This window comes from Mus caroli, unplaced genomic scaffold, assembly GCF_978045245.1.
Source record: "Mus caroli unplaced genomic scaffold, Mus_caroli_1 scaffold_4, whole genome shotgun sequence".
NCBI classification, from domain to species: domain Eukaryota; kingdom Metazoa; phylum Chordata; class Mammalia; order Rodentia; family Muridae; genus Mus; species Mus caroli.
The window spans coordinates 76,179,325-76,196,553 of record NW_028227259.1 but is presented as its reverse complement, the minus strand read 5'-3'; the positions used below and the strand labels follow the sequence as shown (position 1 = coordinate 76,196,553).

General features: G+C 45.1%; 1 protein-coding gene across 1 annotated transcript; it reads left to right on the top strand.

Annotated features, from left to right (window-relative positions):
- Positions 1-358: 358 nt before the first annotated feature.
- Positions 359-16,955, top strand: Sgcb (sarcoglycan beta). The gene is made up of 6 exons (XM_021163259.3): positions 359-438; positions 4,901-5,110; positions 8,781-8,966; positions 9,679-9,870; positions 10,146-10,277; positions 13,983-16,955. Exons 1-6 carry the CDS (start codon positions 400-402, stop codon positions 14,184-14,186), a joined length of 963 nt encoding a protein of 320 aa, XP_021018918.1. The 5' UTR covers positions 359-399; the 3' UTR covers positions 14,187-16,955.
- Positions 16,956-17,229: the final 274 nt, after the last annotated feature.

Here is a 17,229-nt window from a genome sequence, read left to right as displayed (position 1 = left end):
TGATTTAAGCTACCTAAAGTTTTCCACTTGATCTGCACCCAAGTCTCACCCACCAGTACACTCAAAGACATCTCTCCCTTGCAATTTGTCACAGCTCAGGACAGTACAGTATCCCAAGACAAGACGGGGAGTTGATGTAAGGTAAAGGCATGTTTTGGATTTTGAGGGCGTCCTTTCGGAAGAACTTGAGGATGCCCCAGAGATCCCTGCCACACCCATGCAACCCGCGGGCGACTCACGGTCGCGAAGGACCGCCCTGCAAGGATGTGAACCTACACAGACTCTTGTCCACTCTGGATTTCTTTCGGGGGAGTGGCGAGGGCGTGGCAGGGCGTGGCCATCGACGGTGTGAGCCCCACCCCAGTGCCAGAGCGCAAGCGCGGGCTGCGGCGGGCCAAGATGGCGGCAGCGGCGGCGGCGGCGGCGGCAACCGAGCAGGTCTGTGAGCCCGCTGCGGCCGGCCGAGGGATTGGGAAGCCGGGTGGCCGGGGCGACCCCACAGAGGGCGGGGACGAGGGAGGGCGCGAGGGCTGGGGCGGAGCGAGGCGGCAGGGCGGGGCCGCAGGGCGGGAGCTGTCCGCAGCCAAGATGCTGGCGAAGGCCGGGCTGGACCCTGGGCAGCGGCTCCCGGCCGGCCGGAGAGCGGAGCTGTCCCTCTGCGGGAGTGACACGGGTCATGGCCTGCGGAGCCTGCGCCTGGACGTGCCTCTCCGCAGCCAGAAACCATGCGGATAAAAATAACGTCAGCCGGGGCCGGGAGGCTGCCCGATGCCAGCCAAGTGGTGGTCAGCTGTTGCCTGGCGTGGATCATGGCCAGGTCTTGCTTCTGCCATTCCCCGCCCACTGTGGTTTCTCGGAGATTCAGACACTAATATAAAACTGACCCGTGACTAGTGGGTTTAAGATTACTTTTTAAGAAATGCGTTATCAAGTGTTTCCTGGTCTTCGTTGTGAGCCTAGAATAGTTTAAAGGCTTCCCTTCAGATATCAAGCTGTAACTTAAGCATGCACATATGTGTGTGTGCACGGGTGAAGTGTGTGAACACATGCTCGTGCAAGTAGTTGCCAAAGTGACTTATTATAATAAAAAGCTATTTTTGTAGTCACTTCTTTACTGTTGTTTCCCTTTGCAAATAACCAGTAAGCTGGTTTCTCTTTTAAAAAAAGTTTCATTTCTTCGAAATCACTGCGGGGAGAAAGTGAACGAGTGAAGTTGATGATATGCAACGGGGGAATAGTTTATTAAGTGGCTAACATTTTAGGGACAGACCTATTAAATATTGGAGGACTCATTCTAGGGGGTATGAAAAACAGACCTGAAATCTGCTAAACAAGCACCGAAGTCCGCTGTGACAATAGGCAAGTGGACTTGTTGGGAATGAAGCCATTCCTTGGTTTTCCTAGTTTACCCCTTACAGCCTCTGGGTTAGAGGGGTCTCAGCTCTTCTGTGCATGCATCTTGATGCTCTGAGGTTCTATTCTACTGAAAAGTTACAGTGGTGTGCGCACTTGGCTACCCTAACCAGAGCAGGCCTGCCTGAAGAGAGCTAAGGAGAAACAAGCATTGGGCTTAATGGTCAGCTTCCCTCAACTTTGTAATTCGAACATGAAAGGTTGCTTTTGTATTTGGGAATCCCACTATCTTTGTAATCTATTCTGTTTGGGAGTCATCGTAGGCCCCACTGTGTCAGTCACTGGGTCCTGGCAGTTCTTCCCCTTAAAGGTTCTCCCCAGCTTCATCAACAAAGGAAGATGTTGGTATCTTCTTCCCCAGCTCCTCTATGCTAGGTCTCAGTTGGAGCTTGAGTTTGCTTCAATGTAAATGTCTTCGGAAGGGGCTGGCAAGATGGCTTAGTGATAAAGGTGATAGCCACCAAGTCTGACAACTTAGTCCCTGAGTTAAGTCCCGAGAACCATCATGGTGAAATGAGAGGCCCAACTCCCAAAGGTTGTCCTTTGACCTCCACATGCATATATCATGGTGTATGTGCCCCTCACACACTAGATAAAAGAAAGAAACGCAGAAGAGAAGGAGGAAGAGATTGGGGAAGGAGGATGGAGAGGAGATGGAGGAAGAAGGAGGAGAAAAATTAGGAGGAGAATTAGGGAGGAAGAGGAAGATGAGGGGACCACCAGCAGCAGCAGCACAGCAGTTGCAGAGCCACTGCCCCAGGAAAAAGTTCATCTACGTACGGTGACACTTTTGCCGGTTACCACATCTTCTACTTCACATGTCCCTCCATGTGTCTCTCTAGCCCACCCTAGTTTATCTCCTCATTACCTCAAACCTCCATCGCCACATTATGGGCAGGAGCCTGCCGACCTCGTAAAGTGTTCACCTAGTGTTCAACATGCCAAAACACACAGTAACCTCCAGTGACGCCCAGTTAAACAGAACATAAACTTAGAAGAGCCTGCACCGAGAAGCACCTGAAAAACTGTTCAACATCCTTAATCATCAGGGAAATGTAAATCAAAACAACTCTGAGATTCCACCTCACACCAGTCAGAATGGCTAAGATCAAAAATTCAGGTGACAGCAGATGCTGGCGAGGATGTGGAGAAAGAGAAACACTCCTCCATTGTTGGTGGGATTGCAAGCTTGTACAACCACTCTGGAAATCAGTCTGGCGGTTTCTCAGAAAATTGGACATAGTACTACCGGAGGATCCAGCAATACCTCTCCTGGGCATATATCCAGAAGATGTCCCAATCGGTAAGAAGAACACATGCTCCACTATGTTCATAGCAGCCTTATTTATAATAGCCAGAAGCTGGAAAGAACCCAGATACCCCTCAACAGAGGAATGGATACAGAAAATATGGTACATTTACACAATGGAGTACTACTCAGCTATTAAAAAGAATGAATTTATGAAATTCCTAAGCAAACAGATGGACCTGGAGGGCATCATTCTGAGTGAGGTAACACAATCACAAAGGAACTCACACAATATGTACTCACTGATAAGTGGATATTAGCCCAAAACTTAGGATACCCAAGATATAAGATACAATTTGCTAAACGCATGAAACTTAAGAAGAATGAAGACCAAAGTGTGGACACTGTGCCCCTTCTTAGAATTGAGAACAAAACACCCATGGAAGGAGTTACAGAGACAAAGTTTGGAGCTGTAACGAAAGGATGGACCATCTAGAGACTGCTATATCCAGGGATCCATCCCATAATCAGCTTCCAAACGCTGACACCATTGCATACACTAGCAAGATTTTGCTGAAAGGACCCAGATATAGCTGTCTCTTGTGAGACTATGCCGGGGCCTAGCAAACACAGAAGTGGATGCTCACAGTCAGCTATTGGATGGATCACAGGGCTCCCAATGGAGGAGCTAGAGAAAGTACCCAAGGAGCTAAAGGGATCTGCAACCCTATAGGTGGAACAACATTATAAACTAACCAGTACCCCGGAGCTCTTGACTCTAGCTGCATATGTATCAAAAGATGGCCTAGTCGGCCATCACTAGAAAGAGAGGCCCATTGGACTTGCCAACTTTATATGCCCCAGTACAGGGGAATGCCAGGGCCAAAAAAGTGGGAATGGGTGGGTAGGGAATTAGGGGGGAGGGTATGGGGGACTTTGGGATAGCATTGGAAATGTAATTGAGGAAAATATATAATAAAAAAATATTAAAAATAAAAAAAAGAAAGTCCATGGTGAAATAAAAAAAAAAAAAGAAAGAAAGAAAGAGCCTGCACCCCGCTGAGAACTGGCTCAGCCTAGCTCTTCCTTCCACTCTCTCCCAGTGTTGCCATATCTGACCCGCCCACTCCTCTCATTTTCCCACCAACTCCAGGGTGTCCCCACTCTCCCGTTTGAACTCTGGGGCATGGGCACCCTGACATGATAGGTTGCATATGCCTTGTAACACAATGCAGATCCATAATGTGTACAGCAAAGGATCGTGTCCTCCTCTCTCACATCCAGCTTCTTGTGTCAGTGCTTAAGTATGATGGTTCTTCGTACATTGTCTTCTACAATAAGTGCATAGCCTCGGAGCTCTGAAAAACGCGTGGAACTTGGGCAATAACCATTCCTGCTGGTCCCTTTGTGTTTCTATTACATAACACGTTTGCTTAATGACCCTTATGGTCAAGATCGGAAGTTCTCAAGTTTTGTTTTTTTATCCCAGACTCTATATATCCTCTTAACTATCTGTTGGTATTTACCATACTAGAAACTAACCTGAGAAGTTGTAAAAACAGAGGAATGCCTGAGCAAATACTTCATTAACTCTTAGAGTGATGACGTCACTGTAAACGATGACATGGCCTCTGGAGACACCAGCGTTCATTCAAAAGAGTGGGGGAGTAGAAAAACAAATCTTATTGTTGTTTTTTAAAATGTGTCTGACATTTCAGACCCTGAAGAGAATTCAGTTGACATCCCTCCTAAACATACATCCTTGTGCAACTGCCCCTGAACACATGGAAAATTACTGATCTAGAATGATATAGGCTTTAACCCATTGAGTGATAAGTAGCAATCTCTGTCAATCATTGCAAAAATCACGTAAGTAAAAAAATATATGAGTAAAAATCTAACAAATCATTAGTAAAGATGGTATCAACTGCAATGTGTGTATACATGTGTGTGCATGTGTGTATGCACTCATTAGTAAAGATAATATTGTCCACTGAAATGTGTATGCATCAACTCTGCCCAGAAGTGCGCTGTACCCACATTGACAGTAGGATGACCAAAGGCAGAGAGAAAGTGTGCTATATGACAGTAACACTGAAACCTGCAATTCAGTGTGACTTGCAACTTATTGATGGGACATCTACCAACAACCAGTTCAGCTTTTCTTTAATTGTGAATTTGAATTTAATAAACTCATGAAAAGGAGACTAGAGCTGTTGCATTCTGTTTTGTTTGTAGCAAGGGTCCAACGGGCCAGTGAAGAAATCCATGCGGGAGAAGGCTGTGGAGCGGAGGAATGTTAACAAAGAGCACAACAGCAATTTCAAAGCTGGGTATATCCCAATCGATGAGGACCGGCTCCATAAGACTGGGCTGAGGGGGAGAAAGGGCAACTTAGCCATCTGCGTGATCGTCCTCCTGTTTATCCTGGCCGTCATCAATCTACTCGTGAGTATGTGACACACTGTCCTCTCTCTGGAGGTACCTTGGAAGAAATTTTCATCTTTTTGCCATGAGGGCATAGATTCTGCTTACATACTCTATTTTGGGACAGTCCTATCTTCTGCTCATGTGCTGTGTTTTGGGACAGTCTGTCATCTCCTGCTTATCTATATGTGTTTTTTTATCTCTTGTTGGACTTGAGTTAGTGCTTGAACATAAAAAAACCTAATAGGCTTCTCTCTCCAGTCCCACAAAAAATAAGTAAATAAAGCTGAAAAAACTAGTAAGATATATCCATATATTAATCTCATCTAGAAAAACCTTGATTTTTTTCCTTTAAAGCCTTTTAATAAAGGCTATGTAAAGTCAGTGGAAGAAAACTTCATCGTGACTTCATTGCCCTTTCTCACTGAGGCCCTAGCCTGTGCCTTCCCCTGGATGGTTAATGATTTGAAGAAGTGGCTTTTTACTATGACGTTGTAACTCTGGTGGTTAACCCTGGAACCTCTGGCACCAGCTTCTCCATGAATGATACCGTCTGTTAAAAGAGAGCCGGTCATCCATCTCTCTCTCTCTCTCTCTCTCTCTCTCTCTCTCTCTCTCTGTGTGTGTGTGTGTGTGTGTGTGTGTGTCTGTGTGTGTGTGTGTGTGTGTTCTTGAGAAGGCCTTGTTTTCTTCCAAAACATTTGTGCCTAACCCCCCACTGAGGTTAGAGCTGTCACACAGTTTAAAGAAACCATAAATAGCTTTCCTGGTCATTCTAAATTTATTGTGCCTTATACATTTGCTTTATTGTAGACTTCTGGCAAGGATGGCTGAATTAAGGCATTTCAATCCCCTTCTCTAAAGTAACAGTGTCAGGAAACAGAGTTATATTTGAAGGGAGTGAGAAGTAGCCGAAATCCTAAGGCATAATTTATGAAGACAAAAGAAGAGGGAGAATGGCAGAGAACGTATCAGGAGGGAATGTGTGTGTGTGTGTGTGTGTGTGTGTGTGTGAAGGGTCACAACCTGTATTGGTAAAGTGCCTTACAGAAGCCAGAGGACAAGGGCCTTACCAGTCAGAATCAAAAGGATGATTGAAATAGACTCATTGTGCGAAAAATCTGGAGTTCGTGAAGTTCCCAGAGCCTCGTTCCCAGCTAAGCAGACTCTCCGTCTAACCACAGCTAAACCATCTATATCCAAACACCCTGGACTGCTGCATGAGTGAGCTTCCATCCTGAAAGCGGGCAGCCTGACTGAGCACAGAGCTCACTCCCTCCAGTCCTTTACCTTCATCCTCCGCCTCCAGCTGCCTCAAGCAGGCCAGAGATGGAGGACCCCTCCCTCCCAGGAGAGGGAGAATACCATGTGACAGTGACACTTGACAGGGCCAGTAAAAAGCCTACTTTCACCCGGGCGTGGTGGCTCACACCTTTAATCCCAGCACTCAGGAGGCAGAGGTAGAGGCAGGCGGATTTCTGAATTCAAGGCCAGCCTGGTCTACAAAGTGAGTTCCAGAACAGCCAGGGCTATACAGAGAAACCCTGGCTCGAAAAACAAAAACAAAAACAAAAACAAAAACAAAAAAAAAGCCTACTTTCCTTCCTGGGAAGCCTGTAGGTCATGGGCCCCATACCAGGTGTCCTCTGTGACCCTGCAAGCCTGGAACCCAGTGCTTGTGAGTTGGAAGCAGGAGGATCCAGAGTTCAAGGCTGGCCTCCACCACATAGGGCATGAAAGGCCAGCCTGCAGTGCATGGGATCCCATCTCAGGAAGCTACAATACAAAGAACTCCTTAAAACTAAAACCAGCTTCTTTGGAGAAAAATTATATTCCATCCATGAAACAAAAGTGACATGACATTCAAATGGCATTATTCAATTAAATAATGAAGAAGTCATTGAAATTCACTTATGCTGCTGCTGGTTTCCAACACCTGCATGGCAGCTTACAACCGAAAAGTTCCAAAAGATGTGATGCCCTCTTCTGGCCTCTGAGGGCACTGCATGCATGGGGTGCACAAGAATACATGCAGGCAGAAGACCCATACACACAAAAAATAAACAAACCTTTAAAAAGTGACATATACACATACACGGATGGGTGAGTAGGTGCTGGACAAATAAAAGAAAGCTCTTCCACAGAGTCCTACAAAGTTAAAGCATCGTTCTGGAAGCAGTCTAATAAATGGAGATTCAGAAAATGAGAGCAGAGAAAGCATCGAAGGAGAGAAATCAGATAAAGTGATTTTAAGGACATTCTCCAAAGCCCAGTGTCATGGCAACAATCTTCTAATTCCAGCTCTCAGGGGGCAGAGGCAGAGGGCAGAGGCAGGGGGCAGAACTCTGTGAGTTCAAAGCCAGCCTGTTCTAGAGAGTGAATTCCAGGACAGCCAGGGCTAGAGTGAGACCCTGTCCCAGCCTTAAAAAAAGAAAGGGGTGGGGAGAGAAAAGAAAAACGAAAAAATCCCCTAGAAAATTTGAAACCAGTCTGGGCTCAGTATGATACATTTTAAAAGAGAAGGCAGCAGAAGGAAGAAGAGACAAACAGACAGACCACGCTATCACTGTAAAATTTAAGGAAATTGTAAATAAAGAATCTATTTAAAACTTTTCTAGAGAGGTGATAAACGTGTTTTACGGGAAGAATTAAAGCACAGAGTGGTCCTGGACCTATTGTGAGCATTGGGAAGAGCAAGGCAGTGAAGCCGTGGCCTGCAGAGGTCAGAGGTCAGGTCTCAGGAACACGTCTCTGGCCAGATTGTCTCACATACATGAGGGACAGTATAGGCTGTCTTACCATACGCATGCGCCAAACCTTTTTCCTTCTAAGTAAGCCTCTATGGTACCAAAAGAAAGCCCTAAGGTTGGAACCTCAGAGGCGCAGATACAGGGAAGTGGCCGTCTCATGTGTGAGAAAGCACTGGAGAAAGGAAAGCTCACAGGTCCATCGTGTGGGTGGCCCAGAGACTGGCCAGTCCCTGGCGGAGCAAAAAGACCAGGTCCAGGAGAAGTAACTAGAGGAGAAAGCAGAACTGACCTCGTCTGAGTAGCTTGAGTTGCAGAACATTTATTTTACTGAGAGAGTTGCAGAAATATACAAGTGTTTGAGATTTAGTTCAATTTATCAAATAAAAGAAAATATTGAACTAGGAAGACAAATATTTAAAAAAAAAAGAATTAGAGTATGGTGTTTGGTATGATGGTGAATAATTCTAACATGGTCATAATCAGTAAATGCTGAACATAGATTTGACGGAACGTGTCTGGAGTTGATAGAGAAAAGACATAATGGTGAGCCCAGATTCCCATCTGCTAAAATAGAAAGACAGAGAAAGCCTTACTCGGTAAAGGAAGAAACACAATCTACCTTATGGATGAATATGGAGACAGAGTCTAGATGGAATAGCTTAAATTGCTGAGCCTGGTTGGTTGTCCTTGGGGAACCAATGAGGGGAGAAGAGGAAACAGTGACGTGACGCTGCCATTTATGATGGGCCTTCTGGCATGCCTGGCTCTCGACTGTGTGCTTAGGGTCTTGATAAAAACATCCTCTAAGAAGACCACCAGGTAGTGTGTCCATCTCACTGATTAAACATGTCCGGAGACCTCACACACTCGGAGAGCGCTGCTGGTGGCTTCCGGGTGTGTCTGGTGTGTGCCTCGTAAGAGCAGACATGCCTGTCTTTCAGATTACACTTGTCATCTGGGCGGTGATCCGCATTGGGCCAAATGGATGTGACAGCATGGAGTTCCACGAGAGCGGTCTGCTGAGGTTCAAGCAAGTGTCCGACATGGGCGTCATCCACCCGCTTTATAAGAGCACAGTGGGAGGACGGCGGAATGAAAACCTGGTCATCACTGGCAACAACCAGCCAGTAAGTTTCCACACCAGGGGCAGTGTGTGGAGGAGGAGGGCATGGATGGCAGTTCTCATGAGATCCTACAGCTGAAAGCTGGAAATTGGTGTCTTCTCTTTTAAAATATGCATTAACACAGAAACTTATCCATTGTCATAAGTACTAGACATTCAGTAATATTGTTGGCTTTATAACCTTGCTAGAGTTAGGTACACAACATTCCAGATCTTTTTCCAGGAGAAGCACTCACTGGTGTAAGAATTTGTAGGTCACTGTTTTCTCTTCAGATGACAAAGCCATTGTAAAAGCTGCCTCCCAGGTCAGGAAGCCCAGGTTCCGGGAATCAGGAAGAGAAATGCTACTCGGTGGCAGACAAGGCCCGGTGCTGCTAAAACACAGCACTTAGCCCAATGAAACCTCCAGGGTGTTCCATACCTCCGCCGTGACTGTCTTAGGGCCCAGCCGTGTTCCCTGTGACCTGTGCTGTTATACAGGGGGTCATGTGTGAGCAAAGGACTGTACAGACCTGCATTTTAAAGCTGTATATCATGCAGAGTCTTGCAGAGCTGCACCAGAACAGGTGCAGCTAAAGGAATCTGAGGTTTGGCTTTCACTGTCGCTTCAGATTCTGTCCTTACTGCTCTGTAGTTCTCTTAAACCCAATAGTCTCCATCACTTTGTCTGTCGCATCCTTTGAGAACAGACTCACAATGAAGCACTTTTCCCCAAGATTGTCTTCCAGCAAGGGACGACCAAGCTGAGTGTTGAAAAGAACAAGACCTCCATCACCAGCGACATCGGGATGCAGTTTTTTGACCCAAGGACACACAATATCCTGTTCAGCACGGACTATGAGACTCACGAGTTTCAGCTGCCAAGTGGGGTGAAAAGTTTGAACGTTCAGAAAGCGTCGACTGAAAGGGTCCGGTTCATTCTTTTCTCAATGCTAACGGGGGGTTTGTCAGCAGCTTCTCCCAGGGGGAGGACTTAGGCCACCTGAAAAACCTGACTTCCAGACCACTGGAGGGCTGCAGCCCTGGCCTTAGCCTGCACGCACACTAATAAGTCCTCTCTTTGTGTTAATCCCCACAATTATAAGCCTGCCTTGCATAGTCCAGAGTTGAGACACCCCCTTCTCTATGATAACGATTCTCTCATTACCCACAAGCTCTCCTTAGCATGTGCTTTCATTTTTAGATTACCAGCAATGCTACCAGTGACTTAAACATCAAAGTTGACGGGCGTGCAATTGTGCGAGGCAACGAAGGCGTGTTCATCATGGGCAAAACCATTGAATTTCACATGGGAGGAGATGTGGAGTTAAAGGCTGTGAGTATTTTTTTTTCCTGTGTGAATTTAAGATAATTAATTTTGGAATAGTATATAATTACATGTGGAGTAGTGTGTGGGAAATGATTTTTTTCATGATGAGACGTTCAAAATGGATTGTGAAATAAAAGAAAATTATAAAATAATTTATAAGATATTTCATTTCTTTCAGAGCATGTGCAGTTTATAAAATCTGGAAGACTAGAGTAAAATAATAATGTTTAGCTAAGAGTGGTAGAATAACAGGTGATTTGATTTGTAAGTGTGCTTGTTTGCATTTTTCTGTTATTTTAAAAGGAGAAAAGCCATAACCCGAGCAGCCCATCTGATAGAGAATTCTAGGAGATCAAACTGTGTGTCCCTGACATAGCTGCTGTTGTTCCACTGTAGGTTATTCCTGTTCGTTTCCAAGCTTTGTGACCAAAGCTGTAAGAAGACTACTTGAATGGGGTCACATGCTTTTATCTGACCCCTGTTAGCTGTGAGGGAGAAAGTCTGTCATCACTGTGACAGTTACCCCAGCTTCACAGGTCTCCCCAAAGCTTCAGTCAGTCTCCTACTTCACACAGAGCAGCTGCAGCCTGCACCCTGCTTCCTGGCCTGGAGTTTCAGCTAGAATGGAGCAATGAAGTTACCTGCTTGCCCCTGGGCACCTTGCTCATCTTTGCTTCCCTAGGGCTGAGGAAATTTGTGCTACCAAAGAGCATATGGCACTAGCAGCCTTAAACCTGAGCACTTAGAAGTCATTCTCCCATTTCAAAATAAGCTCAGTATTGTCATTCTTAGAAATAATAAATCTTAGGAAGGAAAGTAGGTGTTTCACTTTGACAGTTCTCCAGCGTGTTTAATCCCATCTCTGGATGATAAGATGAGCATAAGCTATAACTCCTGCCAAAGGCACCACAGCCTCCCTGAGGAGGTTTCCACGGCTCTGTGGTAGGGCACTCTCTGAGGAATGACAAGCAGCCGCGCCTGAGGCTTGCAGTTGACACTGAAGGTCAGAGAAGGGAGATCTGAGGCCTTTGTGTAGAGAACGAGTGTGAGTTACCCGAATCTTTCATTCTGCCCTCCAGGAAACTCTTGCCCCACTCTGCCTTGTCAGTGTGACAGGTCATGAAATAGTCTGAAGTATTCATACCTACTAATTTCTAATTTTTATTGAAAAATGCTCAGCTTTGTAAGTCAGTTGATATGGATCATTCGAGTGTAAGCTAATCATTAGCAATAATTTTGCCACACTACTTCCTAAATGTTAAGTTTCACTTTTATTTTAATTGGCATGTAATATTCTTACTTCTGTGGAACACTGTATGTTTCGATGTATGTGCACATGATCAAATTAGAATAGGCAGCATGCACATTATCTCAGATATCTCCCAATGCTCTTAGATGAAGAACATTCAAACCAACCTTTCCTGACTCTTAGTACACAAATACTGTTAACACTGTGTACTGAATGCGCTTTAAGAAATATTTTCAAGAAAGTAAAACTAAATGACCACAAGATGGCAGCATGGAAACAAAATCTGAAACAGCCCTCACCGCTGCATCTCCCACATGCAACTTTCAGAATAATATTGAGTGCTTTGTTCTGAAAATTTGCATGTTCTGCCAGTAAAATCCATGCTGGTATTCCAAAATAAATAAACTCTGAAATATGAAATGGTTCTATTCTAAATGTTCCAGGCAAACGCCTGTACATAGCAGTGACCATTCTGCCCCTCTGATAGTCTTAAGCCCCTCCCTAAAGTGAGGACCCCCATGCTTAAAACCTCTGCATTGGCTTTTCCTGTTCAGTAGGGTTCTCTAGTCCAGCTGCCTGCCTCCTTTCCCCACTTCCACACCCACAGGCATCTGAACTCCTCAAGTGTGACATCCTGATGTCCTGGCTCCTTGGCAGATGTGCATTTCTATCTGTGCTCTGCCCAGCAGCCACTGGCAAAGCTCAGCTCCACCTGCAGGGCCCTGCAGCCCCCCCCCCCCCTCCCGGCTGCTTCTCACCAATGCAGCATCTGTGCGCAGGCTATTGCACTGCCTAGACTGTTGGAGCAGCCTGCTGGCTCCCCTTTGCTGTTCGTCCATTAGATACCAGCTGCTTCTCTACCCAGAAACTTGTAGCCACCAACATTTTCTATGAGATGGAGTCTCACCTGTACCATAGGCTGGCCTGGGTTCAAATCCTCCTGCCTCTCAAGTGCTGAATCAGAATACTGGGATATAGATTTGTGCCACAGCGCCTGCTTCAGACCTTTTAAAAAGACCCATCGCTATCGCCCTCTAAGTGAGCTTCCAGATAAAGCCCTAAGTCTATCGCCCCAGCCTTATAGGTCTGCCCCCACTATTTCTTCGTCTCAAATCCTACTGTGCCCCTTTCCCTTAGCCTCTGAGCTTCCTATACCCTGAACCTACATAAGACACACCCTCACTGTGGCCTCCATTGGAGTGTCTTCCGTAGTGACCCACATGCCCCACTCACTCACACCTCCACTTCTGTTGGGATGCGACCTTATCAGGAAGACTGTCTCTGGCACCTTGTGTAAACTTCAGTCCTCAGCCACCCACCCTCTGTTCACCCTGCTTGTCTTCCCTTGTAGCATTTATGCCCCCGCATGCCCTAGAATTTCCTGTGCTGACTTATTATCTGCCTCCCTCCAGTGAACAGCACTCTATAGGAACAAACATGGCTGCCTCCCTCCAGTGAACAGCACTCTATAGGAACAAACTTGGCTGTTGAGCCGCGTGTTCACTGTCATCTCCCCAGTACCTAGGGTGGCTGTCTGGCAGGTGACAGCATTTAGTAATTACTTGTTAAATGGGAGAGAAGAAAGGGGTGGGGGGAGACAAGAAGAAACTTACTAGTCTCTTGGGAGGCTGAGATGGCTCCGTTGGAGAAGTGCCTCCAAACAAGCATGGAGACCTGAGTTCAGAACCATCACACACCCAAGTAAAAAGCCACGCATGACTGTGCCTCGAGCCTGTAATCCTGGTGCTAAGGCTGTAGAGGCAGACGGATCAGACAGAGTAGCTGACTTGCTGAGCTCCAAGTCCAGTGAGAGAGACAGAGACAGAGACAGAGACAGAGACAGAGACAGAGACAGACCTTGCAATAAGGAGTATAATAGCCACTGACAAAGGCATACATGTTCAACCTCTGAGCTCCATGTGTGCACACGCTCACACAAATGCTCACGCTCACACATACACACACGGTCTTAAGAGTGTACAGATGAGAATGATTCTGTAGCTATGAGTTTAAATAAGGAACCCTCAGTTTTTCTGAAGGCCTAGTCTGATAAACTACATAGTTTTAATATTTAATTGAATTTCTACTAACTAAATTTAATTTCCTATAAGAGAAAAATACTCTTTTCCCTCAACCAATATCAACATCAGTCAGTAAGTAAAAATTCTCTGGAGTCAAAAAGTGAAACTTACCCAAGACTTTGTGCACAGGCTGTGATTTTGACTCGTGCTGGCGTGCTGTGTTGCAGGTTTGTGGATGTACAGTATGGGCTGACTGAGCGAGGGGTGGCCTTTGAATCCTTGTGTGTATTGTGACTTTGCTGTGCCACAGTTGTTTTGATCGTGGTTTTACTCCCTGACTGCCAACTCCTCCTCCTGCTCGTTCCTAAGTCCTGTCTAGTTTAGTGTCTCTCTTCCGTGCCCGCTGGTGGATGTGACTGAACCATGTTACTGTTCCCATAGGAAAACAGCATCATCCTCAACGGCACGGTGATGGTCAGCCCAACGCGCCTGCCCAGTTCCTCCAGCGGGGACCAGTCGGGGAGTGGTGACTGGGTGCGCTACAAGCTCTGCATGTGTGCAGATGGCACGCTCTTCAAAGTACAAGTAACAGGTCACAACATGGGCTGCCAGGTCTCAGACAACCCTTGTGGGAACACTCATTAGACGGTGCTTCCGCAGGGCTCAGCGCGCTCAGATCTAACCTGACCTTCCCCTTTTTAAGAATGCATGTGAACCATGTTTGTACAGCGTTTGCCATAACTTGTAATTATTTTACCTGGGGAGCACCACTGTGTCTATTATGTACTCTCCATATTTAAGGGATTTTGAGTGCCTACATTCTAATACATTTTAGTAAGTTGCACTGATACTCAAACAACAGTTCTCTAAAACAATTATGAGAAATTAATAAAATAAAATTAATCTTTGAAGTGTTTTTAACATTCTACTATCTCTTGTCCTAGAGGACAAAGGGCTCAAGTGGTTGAGACACTCCATCAGTAAGCCTTGGTCATTCTAAAGGGAGAGATCCACTAGAGATGTTTGGAGGGACAGGGACACTGTCTTTGGCTTTTAAAGGGGAAGGCACAGATTTTTAATGCATTAACCCAAAGCCACATTTTCACAAACAAGTCATTAAAGAGCTTTCCATATATTATCTTGTAAGAAACTATGCTTCCTTAGTTTTGCACTAAAGAAAATACTGTCATGGTATGTTTACTTGAAATAATGATACATGTAAGTATTTACAGTGTGTGGACGATAAACGCAATCACAGTTCTCACTCGCGTGAGCATCAGAAGCCATCATCATCAGGCCTCTTCTTGCTGAGCACTGTCCTGGGCTCTGTACACTTGATCTCTCTGACTCCCACTGCACCTCTCTAAGCAAGGGCTTCGATCCCAGCTTTACCCACCAGGAAACTGAAGGTCAGGGAGGTTCAGGATGCTGCCCCATACTATACAGGGTTGGGAGTCAAGTACAATTCCAACCCAGGTAAACCTGATTCCAAATGTGTCTCTGCCTTTTTTACTATCTACACTGAATTTTCAACTATTAAAAACTCTCAAAGGATGGGCAAAACCTAATCCTAATTCACCTAACAGTAAAAAGCCAAGCATGTGTGCTGCTCTAGTTAAAATGCCAATGCTAGAAAAACGACCAATCACTGTCAGACTTTAAACTCTCTTGAGCCAGTTCTAAGATGTCTTTCAATAGACAGATCTGCTTCGTCTGCTTATCATGTGAGAGTACCTGAATGAGTTATAGAGAAGCTGGCATACTTTTCCCTAAACCCTAGGGAAGCTCAGTGGAAAGGAGGGAAGCTTAGGCCTCAGTAGATCCTGCTGTCCAGAGGTTGTTCCTCCTGTGTCCTATACCAGCATCACCCTTTAAAAGAATTCTGTGTGTGCCTAGAAATTAATATACACGAGAATAAAGGGTGCTAACTCGAGAGATGACGCAGGTTATTTTAGCTAGGTATAAAACCTTGATCTCTGCTCCTCACCTCAGTCTCATTTTAATTAATTGCAGCCCTCAAGCCAGTTGATTCTTATAGCACAGTTTATAATTGATTTAAAAGGAATTTCTTGGTATTACTAAGAAACATGGGATTGGGGATGAAGAATAATGCATAGCTCCAAAGTAGACAGTAGGGAGGCACCGTGGGCCTAGCTACAGAGAAGGGTGTTGGTAATCTGTCATGGTCACTTAGAACTGTGCGGATAAGAAATCAGTACATAAAACAATTCGTGTTCAATGTTGTCACAATTCTGTCAAATGAGAAAACGGAATACCTTATAGACTGTGAACTCAGGCTAAGGTGAGAGTTGACTGGAGACCTGACACTAAGTGCAGATTTTAGATGTAAAGAAAGAGAGCAATTTATACCTCTGGATATATTCAAGTATTGTTTAATAACTAAATAATGCTCAGAAAAATCACACTTGGAATTCTCATTTCCATGCTCAGTGTATTTTTAAATTGTACATTTGTTTCATGTTCTATTTAAATTTGTTTTGAGAATTTCTTTAAATAAATATTTTTACTAAATCCACAGAACCCTATATTACAAAGTATTATTTACTAAATACAATTCATGAGAAAAAAAAAAGTGTATTTTTATGTCTGTGGGAAACACTTGTGTTTTGATACATCCCCATTGAGCACTTTGAAGTTTGAGCATATCCTGCTGCTCTGTAAAGCGCGTGGTTACTAGGTATGCTATTTTAGACTGCATTTTGGGTAGACCCTCTTGACACACTGACCTGAAAGCTCTGCTGAGAAATGGAGCTTGGTGCACAGTGAAGCAGCACTGTTAAATCTGGCCACCAGGGGGCGTGTGCCTTCTCATGTGTTCATTTCTTCGGGTTTGAACATAGCACACTGAGAGGACTTACTGCAGCCCTGGGGAAGGTAGGTGCAGGAGGGACCCAGGGAGGAAAGCAAACACACATTTAACAGACAGTATTCGAGAGGTGAATATCAATGCAAAGAGATAGAAGAAATAAAAATAAGACCCCTTCCAGACTGTCCAGTGAGAGGTTGGGGGGTGGGGAGATACACAACACAAAGCAGAGCTACCTGCCGACTCGGCAACCTTTTAAAATATGCTTCGGTGGCAGTCTTCTTGCACTGTGACAGAAGCAAAATAAACGTTGTGTGATAGTTTTGGTGATGAAAGGTAGAATTTCTACCTGGTTTGGATGAGTGGTTTGTGGGGTTTTTTTGTTTTTTGTTTTTTTGTTTTTTTAAAGGAGTTAAAAAAAAAAAAAAAACTTGTTTTTAACTTGATGAGGAGGAGACCACTAAAGTGCTGGTCATGGTAATCTTTTGAACGACATCAAGAGGGGCAAAGGTTACAAGTTATGCCACTCAAAAATATACCTATGTATTTCAAATTGATGACCTCTCTTTACAATAAAGCTCTGTGAACTTGGCTGTCAGTTTCTTCGTGACTTTATTAATGAGCATCTACATTAACACAAACACACAGATTCTAAATATGGCTGGAGACGGGAGCATCGAGACCTGCTTATGCGACCTCTCTGCAGTCAGAGGTAGAAAGGCGCCCAATCTCAGTTTAGATACTCACCTTCTGGGCCTTAGAAGAAGGCTTCTCCCCGAGTGGCTGAGGAAAGGGTGTGGACTCAGTAAGGGAGGAGCCCAGAGATGAAAGGGTTGGGCTGGCTGCAGAGCTGGGTAAGGT

Excerpts from the sequence above, each read along its gene's own strand:
- Sgcb (XM_021163259.3), top strand. The coding sequence starts at position 400 with ATGGCGGCAGCGGCGGCGGCGGCGGCGGCAACCGAGCAG. Across the intron at positions 5,111-8,780 it reads TGGCCGTCATCAATCTACTC|ATTACACTTGTCATCTGGGC; the intron begins GTGAGTATGTGA and ends CCTGTCTTTCAG. Across the intron at positions 9,871-10,145 it reads AGAAAGCGTCGACTGAAAGG|ATTACCAGCAATGCTACCAG; the intron begins GTCCGGTTCATT and ends TTTCATTTTTAG.